Source organism: Macrobrachium rosenbergii, chromosome 2 (genome assembly GCF_040412425.1).
Source record: "Macrobrachium rosenbergii isolate ZJJX-2024 chromosome 2, ASM4041242v1, whole genome shotgun sequence".
Classification (NCBI taxonomy): Eukaryota; Metazoa; Arthropoda; class Malacostraca; order Decapoda; family Palaemonidae; genus Macrobrachium; species Macrobrachium rosenbergii.
This window is the reverse complement of record NC_089742.1, coordinates 34,685,634-34,695,016: the sequence shown is the minus strand read 5'-3', so window position 1 is coordinate 34,695,016 and position 9,383 is coordinate 34,685,634. Positions and strand designations below refer to the sequence as shown.

Genomic DNA, 9,383 nt, shown 5'->3' with positions numbered 1-9,383 from the left:
TCTTTCTTTACCTTCTTTCATCATAAAAGGACATTCTATATTGAGGAAGTTTGTTTTGCAATTCAGAAACCCCTGCTAATGACTGCAGAGATGTTTCTCAATCAATTCATGAATAACGCTCAACTGCTTAAATCACTAGTGCTTGCAATCACATTATTTAGCTGCTTTTATTATCATCATCATCACATTACTGATAATCATAATAATAATATTTTAATAGTACATCGATATATTATCAATAATGCCCAGTTGAAACTTCTTGCTATTGCCTAAAAAATCGTACTATTGGGCAGCAAAATCACGTTATTTACCTGTCATATTCCAACACCAAAATCAAGTATATTTTGCTCGATTGCTGATAATAACGGAATTACCCTCCACCGAACGTAGTCATTTCAGAATAACAAGATCAATGTCTCTGTGGGAATCAGGATAACGGATGTTTTTGCATTCGATTTGCTTTCTATTGTTCATTTGTATGTTGTGTTCATTTGTTCCTCGTTCATTGTTACGATTCTATGAGGACGATTTTCGGATCATCAGGATAAAGTGTTCGATCGAGTTTTAATCAACAGACGGACTTTCCATGCCGCGATTTGCTATGATCCGTCGATGACTGACCGAGATTAAAAAGCGTCGCATTGAAAGGAATTCAATTCCCGCCATGGACTGAGGTATAATGACTGACCGCTGGGCTTTGGCTGAGCCCAAATTCATTAATATGTTTTTAGCCCAGCTCAGAATGGCTCAAAAGCTGCAAAAGATGGACGGAGGAAGAATGGAGCATTAAAAGAAAAGATAGTGTGCATGCGATGAATGAAGTATTGTTTACGAAGCTTTGTTTGTGATGGACGAGATATTGATTGGAAGGAACGGTGTTCTGTGATGAATGAAGTGTTGTTTGTGCTGTAGACCGTGCGTGAAAAATGATCCATGATTTGTATTTCGTACCTGACTGGGGTCAGAAAGTGAGATAGATTCGTTTAATGCGTCTTTTTGTTTTTCCTGGAGAAATTTTGGCAGACCATCGACACATTAATTGTGAATTCATCACTGGAATTTATTTCCGTACTAATAAATCCTCGTTTTTCGTATCCGTTGTTGGTTATAGTGATGCAGTTAATGACATCATTCAAAATGTTTCATAATTGGTGCACGTATCTTCGCCAATGATCGATAGGTTCTCATAACTTATACAGTATATAACGCATACATGTACGTTGATAGTATACAAGTATTAATCAAAGAATGATAATGACTTCTGGAACTACAACACGCGCGCATTCACACCCATTCCCACCCACTCATTTCCACTATTTACACACACACACACACACATATATATATATATATATATATATATATATATGTATATCGTATGTATTTAGCGCAATATTCTTGTTGATTCAGATTGAAATAAGATAATTCAGGATATGATTTGTGTGTGTGTGTGTGTGTGTGAGTGAGAGAGAGAGAGAGAGAGAGAGAGAGAGAGAGAGAGAGAGAGAGAATAGTATTTCAGTTTAATAATTTTCTGACGAAAATTACACGCACAAAAGGAGAACCTATAACAGATTTCAGTGGCTGTAACCTTTTTAATAACCTTTGTAACCAAGAATAAAAAAGTTCTGCCAGAAATAGGTAATCCGATATTCAACAACAAGACTGAGAGACGTAACTGTATCCAGTGGCACTCTGTGACTCGGAATGAAGATACACAACATTAACTATTTGATCAGATATCTTCCAGACTCCCTCCACCCCACCCACTCCACCCATCCCCAGAAAACCCATCCCCCAACTCCCGACGTTTCCAACCACCTCCCTCCCAACAAACCACCGAATAACCGCCCCCCCCTTTCCCCGAAACGTTTCAGCCTCTTATCAGAACGACCAAAAGCTCCTTATCAAGGATCTAGAGCGGAATATCGATGGTGCGAATCTCTGCGCCAATCTCTCCCTCTTCCCTTCTCCCACCCATTCTCTGTTTGTCTGTCTGTCTGTCTGTCTGCCTTCTCTCTCTCTCTCTCTCTCCTTTCTATCTTCCCTTCTAATTTCTCCTCCTCTCTCTTTCTTTCTCTCCCCTCCCTTCTGTCTCCCTGTCTCTCTCTCTGCTGCCCTGTCTGTCTGTCTGTCTGTCTCTCTCTTTCCCCTCTCTCACTCTTTCTATCTATTTCTCTCTCTCTCTCTCTCTCTCTCTCTCTCTCTTTCTCCTGTCCCACCTCTCTGTCTGTCTGTCTGTCTGTCTGTCTGTCTCTACCTATTTCTCTCTCTCTCTCTACCTATTTCTCTCTCTCTCTCTCTCTCTCTGTCTCTCTCTCTCTCTCTCTCTGGTCATTCGACAGGCAATGACACTAGATTAATAGTTCTCCCTGGAGGAGGAGGAGGAGGAGGAGATGGCCATAAAGTCGAGTCAGAGGCAGAGATATGAAGCTCAGTGAAGCATGAGTCCGCGAGCTTCGGAAATGGATGGAAGCTGATTGAAAGGAAAGACCTCAAGATTCAATTCTCGGATTGTTATTGTACGAATATTATTTATTACTTAGTTAGTTAGCTCTTTGCCGGGTCTCCTGGTGACCCATTGCTTTCAGAAACAGACCTCTAGGTTTTGTTCAAGGTTGTATTAGTGTTTGGTAATTTACAAGCCTTGGGTGTTAATCCCATTCTCTTGTTTTACTGGAGATTTTGACCGGCCTCAATGTTTACAGTACAGTTTTTCTTTTTCTCTTTATTGTTTTTTAATCGTCGTTGCCTTGTTAATATGAATTCCATTGTTTCTTGAAGTACTGAATTATACTGATTTAGTGTCAAGTTCCTTTAACATTTGGATTTAACAATGGTTCTAGTGATTTGTAACTAATTTGAATCTCCCTGCTGCTCTCTCTCTCTCTCTCTCTCTCTCTCTCCTCAGACTGGCTGTCTACTTTTCTCATTATATTTATGTAAAACATATATAAAATACACACACACATATATATGTGCGTGTGTGTGTGTGTGTGTGTTTGTGTACGTATATATCAACAAACGACCAAAGCTGTGCCGAATATACTCTCCCTCATATTTCTGAATCTCTTAGCGTCGCTTTAAAAACACACCTTCCTCCCGAGCTCAATATTCCTCACTGAGTCTTTGAAGTTTTCTTTTTCCTTTGGAAGGACCTGCAATATAACCTCATTTTTCGGGAATAACTGAAGACGTCTACGACCACAAGTGGAAGGCCTATTTGCCGAATGCTATTGCCGCATAAAAGAAAAAGATAAACTCTTTGTTTCCGCCTCAAGTCTCCAGCTTGAGGTCCTGGCGGAGTTTGGCAATACGCTGATTTCTCTCTTCAGGCACTGAAGGGAAAGTGTAAAGAATTTCAAAGGATGAAATGTCTCTCCTCGAATTATACTGCTGCGCAATGTTGGGTGTGATCTCGAGGGACTTGCTTCTCGGTGAGAATAAAGAGTAAATGGGCAAGGTATTTCCATGGTATTACTTCTGTCTATATTCTGACTCTCTCTCTCTCTCTCTCTCTCTCTCTCTCTCTCTCTCTCTCTCTCTCTCGCTCTCTCTCTACATGGATCAACTATCTCTCCCTAAATGATACTATTGTATAATGTAAGAAAGAGTCTAGGGGAAATGTCTTCTTGGTAAGAACTAAGAGTGATAGCCTAGGTACTTCTGGGAATGCGTTTTCAATCCGGTCTCTCCTCTCTCTCTCTCTCTCTCTCTCCATGGATCAACTATCTCTCCCTAAATGATACTATTGTATAATGTAAGAAAGAGTCTCGGGGAAATGTGTTCTTGGTAAGAACTAGAGTGATAGCCTTAGGTACTTCGAAGGCGTTTTCTCAATCCGTAATCTCTCTCTCTCTCTCTCTCTCTCTCTCTCTACATGGATCAACTATTCTCCCAAATGATACTATTGTATAATGTAAGAAAGAGTTCAGAAATGTGTTCTTGGTAAGAACTAGAGTGATAGCCTCAGGTACTCTCGAAGGCGTTTTCTCTGTGGTTCTGCACTCTCTTCTCTCTTCTCTCTGACCAACCTATAGTAGCTATAGGGAAAACAAAATGTCCACTACTGCAGATAAAGAGAAGCGACTCTCTACATCCCCCGGGAATCATGCGCATACAGCATTTGAACTCCTCAACTCAATCTCCTGCCCTGCCCCCCGCCCCCTTCAAAAAATATCGTGAGAAGAAATATGTTACGGGCTGCTCTATGGGCAAGAGTCCGTGCTGGCATAAAACCAGCTCAATCGAAAACAACAACAACAGAAGAAATATGGAAACATCAACTCTCGAATCTCGACCAACGAAATTAGGAGGAGTCTCATGAATTGAACTGAACTGAATTGAATTGAATTGAATACAGAATTTAGGCCAGAGGCCGAGCACTGGAACCTATGAGGTCATTCAGCGCTGAAACGGAAATTGACAGTAAAAGTTTGAAAGGTGTTTGAAAGGTTGCACTATGACTCAATTGTTAGGAGAGGGTGGAAAGAAAGATGGAAGAAAGAGAACATGAAAGGAGGTGCAGTAAAAGGAACGAAAGGGGTTGCAGCTAGGGGCCGAAGACACGCTGCAAAGAGCCTTAAGTAATGCCAACAGTGCACCGCATGAGGTGCACTGACGGCATTACCCCGCTACGGGGAGGAGTCTCATTAACTTTATACCGCACTAATCCGGTGAATTTTCCAGTCTGTCTTCAGAGAGTCTAAAGTGAGACTCACTGGAGCAGAACGATTGATAGCGAAGATCGATTGCTTACGTCATGTACTCTAATTACAGAGTCATTAGTTAAAATGCTCTAAAAAGAGCAGCTGCATGGACTTGTTACTTTTTGGGACATACGGTATCACTACACAGTTTTGGTTCTTGCTGTTTATCGTTTACACAGGAAGCAAAAATCAATAAGAAAGTTTGGCTTCAAAGTGTATGAATGCAGTAAATTAAAGTAAGAAGAGGTAAAAGTACCTACTAATATCTAATTTTATTTTACCTGTTTTATCTTATTTTACATACTTCCTTACTTGGTGGGTATTCAATTTAAAAAGCCTTTTGGGTTCATTATAAAACAGCGGAGATTCTGAACACAGGCTAGGAATCAAGATAACATGAAATAATTGTGATTAAAATGTGAAATACAAGTACAGCCTATTACATGTGCATTCCAAGTTCTGGCCTGAATGTTTTCTTTATTTCTAGCTCAGTTGCAACGTGGAATGGTTCAGCTACGCGGCCTACTCATTAGTGAGGAGTCCGAACCCAATCAATGTCCATGTGTTTGTTCTTTCTTTAAATCTTCAGCTGAAAGCTTTTACGGCCACAGTGAACTGACTATAAACCCAAGAGGGCTCCAACGGGATATCAGCCTGCAGAGAGAGAGAGAGAGAGAGAGAGAGAGAGAGAGAGAGAGAGAGAGAGAGAGAGAGAGAGAGAGAGAGAGGCAAGTTATAGGAAAATGTGATAAAGAAATAAGTATGAAGGAATAGAAAGCAAAAACGGTACACCTGAATTCAAGAGACGCAAGCAGAAAGCAGGAATGAATTTGCTCCTCGCTTGAATGTTTGAAGGTCAGAAGACTCTACAACTGCACTAGCTAAGTTATTCAGTGTTTTAATTGTGGCCAAGATACAATCCTAACAAACTGAGTAGTACTTAACCTGATTCTAGAAAACAGCGCCCCTTTTGCAAAAGCAACCTGGCTAGTGTTGCATGAGAATACATCCTGAATTATGAGTAATATTAATGATGCTATATTTTGGGAATGTTTCCAACCTGAAGAAAATCAATTCGTCAGGTTGGAATCGATTTTTTTTATTTTTTTTATTTACTATTTCTGTGGCAGTGATGATGTTGTGTGTCACTTGACTCTGCTCTCAAGCACCCGGGAAAAAAGTTCCTCTTCATAAACGATCTCTGACGGCGAAAGAAAGTTTTTGTCTTGTTTTGTTTTGATTGACTTTGATGTAGTAGATTTTAATAAGAGCAGTAGATTTTAGTAGATTCAAATATTTGTTTTTGTTTTGTTGTATGGATTTTAATAACTATAATTACAGAGATAGTATTGAATAACAGATTACTTTGCAATCTATAAATAGCTTTCAAAATAAGCTGTTACTAAATGGCATTTCTTTAATTATTGTTATTAAAATCCATACAACATAACAAAAACAAATCTTTAGGTATTGAAATGGGGAAATAGCATGAAAATGCACAGATAAATACACCTGAATTAGGTAGTACAATTAATATATGTTATATCCAGTATTAACTTAAGAAAGACAGTGGTGACTGACCACTGATGTTTCATAATATGAATAAATAAAATAGGCAAAAAAAAAAACACGCACTAAGAAAAGAGAGCTTATAGGCAAAAGGGATTTCCAGCACTCATGAGAACAGATTAGATTTTGAAACCGAACGGGACGAGCAAGAAACAGACGAGGGAGAAGCAAGAAGGAAAATAGAAATTAATGAGTGGTTGGTGGCATCATGAGAATTTAATTGACGTGTAGGGCTCCAGATACAAGAGAAGAGAAGTAATGGTAAAATGATGAGATATGCTAGACAGACATGGCTGGTGTGTCCCGCGTGGGCGAAAAGGAGAAAGTGTTTTTGGATGAACTGAAGACAGACAGACAGAGAGAGAGAGAGAGAGAGAGAGAGAGAGAGAGAGAGAGAGAGAGAGAGAGAGAGAGAGAGTACGAGTGTTTCGGTTCTTGTACAAATATAATGAATAGTTTTCAGTAGAGGAAATAACAATTAATGAGAATATGGAAGTTTTGTATGTATGCGTAATAGATTAGAATTCTTAAGAGATAATACAATATTATCTATCTATCTATCTATCTATCTATCTATCTATCTATCTATCTATCTACGGATGTCAAAGAATGATTGATGTCTCTCACATTCACGCAGAGTAATATTACAACTTGGGCGAGGTCAGGTCATCTGGCTATAGCCATTTTTGCTTAGTGAGAGGTCAAGGGTCAAAATAGTCTTAGAAATGTAGTAATTCAGGATCATATTTTTCACTAATTTTAATTCCTTAGGAATTATAATTTCCATTTTTCATAGCCTACTGAATGGCTGAGGAAGAATTATTATAAAAAATAGCTTTCTTTCAGAGGAAGAGGTAAGGGGACCCAGCAATATGGCATCTTTATGCAGCCCAGACTGTAATGAATAAATATTAATGGAACTTAAAAAAATATTAAATATTAATGAACTTAAAATAATTATTGACAATGAAGGTCATCTAGGCAATTTTGTATTCCCTCACTGTCCTAGGAAGAGAGAGAGAGAGAGAGAGAGAGAGAGAGAGAGAGAGAGAGAGAGAGAGAGAGAGATTCATATTCAAAATCAAGGTTAGAATTAAAATTGCAGCTTTAATACATATATGAGCGCTATTCTTTTGACAATTTTGCATCAGTAAAATTAGGTAAAACAACGCTGTCAGAGAGAGAGAGAGAGAGAGAGAGAGAGAGAGAGAGAGAGAGAGAGAGAGAGAGAGAGAGAGAGAGATTTTCAAAATCAAGGTTAGAATTAAAACTGCAGTTTTAATACATATATAAGAATTATTCTTTTGACAATTTTACGTCAGTAAAATTAGGTCAAACAACATTGCTATATATTAAAATGATTATACAATATGTCACAAAAGCTTTTGTAAATATTTAGAGATTTAAAAGTGAACGTTCAATGGTAATCCAACTCCCTACGTCGCTTATACCTAAAGGTTGGCGAGTCCTCTGATACTTTAATTTTCATGTAAACAAATAGATAGATAGATAGTCGTAAGTACTAATCTCGCCTACCGTGAATTTATCTGTAAATCTATAGGTACAATCGTTCACAAATGTTTGGAACATACTTCAAAACTTGTCGGACAACAGCTTATAATAGTGACATCTGGCGCTATTTGGCAACTCTATCGTTAGCTCATGAAAGAAGCAGCGACACGACTGGTCCGTCAGAGAAACTAATTACCTCTCGTTTCCCTTAAACCGGTTTTTATTTCTCTCTATCATTATTATAATTAATTTATTTCTCTCTTCATCATTATTATAATTCCTTTATTTAATTCTCTCTCTCTCTCACTAAGCATCCGTTGGGTGTCACCTGATTTTCTCCCTATACTTTTCCATTGGGTTATTTATCCACGAAGAAGAAAGTCCCTGAATTTACTCCCGTAAGGATTGAATGGATGACTAATTATAGTTTTTTATTTGACTCGCTTACCCTACCATCATGGGCGAAATTTTCCAAAATGTCTCGTTATTTTTATTTTTCGTAATACGGATTTCTCTCACCATTCTTTTTGATATTGTTAACCGCATGATTAATAACCAAAATCGAATAAGAAAGGCACATTTCCTTGTACATATGAAACGAATAAATTATCGTTAGGTGAACGAAAATTTCTGGAACATTACAAAACATTTTTGAGTGACTGTACATTGATGCATTTGTGACGGAAAGACGCCAGTTAGAGATAATTTTCCTTAATTAGGTTTTCCTGTCTTGCTTCCTCGATTAGCAAGTCAATTGTCCTCCAGGTTTTTGTGTCACATAAATGTACGCATATTATGGATAACCATTATTATTTTTATCTCTGTGTATACTCACTATTCATTTAAATATCTGATGTTGGAAAAAGCTTCATTAAAGTTGTATGGCGTCAGTTATCAAAGCGTAAGATTATTACTGTCTTTTAGGATAATTTGTTTTAATGCTTACAGTTTATTTTGTTTTGTTTTACAGTATATGTAATAACAATAATGAGGGGAAGAAGAAGAAGAAGAAGAAGAAGAAGAAGAAGAAGAAGAAGAAGAAGAAGAAGAAGAAACAAAACGAAAAAGGGGAGCAACAAAATGGAAGAACGAAGGAGAAATTGTAACAGAAGCGGACGGTTCATTTTGTTCTTTGAAGTGGATTGTTTAAAGAAGATCTGAGGCTTGGTTTTCTTCCTCTCCCCTCCTCGAGAGTTGGTTGGGGGGAGGGGAGGATGGAGGAGGGAGGGAGGAGGGAGGGGGGAGGGTAGAAGTGAAGTGAGGGAATGGGAGGAGAGAGGAGAGAGGGATAGGGAAGGAAGTTAGCAAGAGGAGGGAGAGGGAGGGATAAGGGGGGTTTGCAGGTAAGGGGATGGAGAGTGGAGAGGGTGTAGGAGGTAGGCAGGTAAGAATAGGGAGAGGGGGAATTGGAGAGAAGGAAAGCAGGTAAGAGGAGTGAGAGAGAGAAAGGGTAGACGTCGAATAAAGGTAAAAGGAGAGACCTAGAGAGAGAAAGCGAGGTAGATAAGAGGAGGGGGAAGGGAGAAGGGCATAAAGAGCGGGGGGGCTGGGGAGAGAGGAGGATAAAGAGAAGGGGAGGGGGGAAGGGATGAG

At 38.8% G+C, this 9,383-nt stretch overlaps 1 protein-coding gene across 1 annotated transcript in view; it reads left to right on the top strand.

Moving 5' to 3' along the window:
* The first annotated feature begins 9,141 nt into the window (after window positions 1-9,141).
* LOC136842764 (uncharacterized) overlaps window positions 9,142-9,383 on the top strand; it is a 35,988-nt gene continuing 35,746 nt past the window's right edge. Inside the window, exon 1 of the mRNA XM_067110558.1 lies at window positions 9,142-9,166. Within this exon, the coding sequence (XP_066966659.1) occupies window positions 9,142-9,166 (25 nt within the window). The remainder of the gene's footprint in view (window positions 9,167-9,383) is intronic.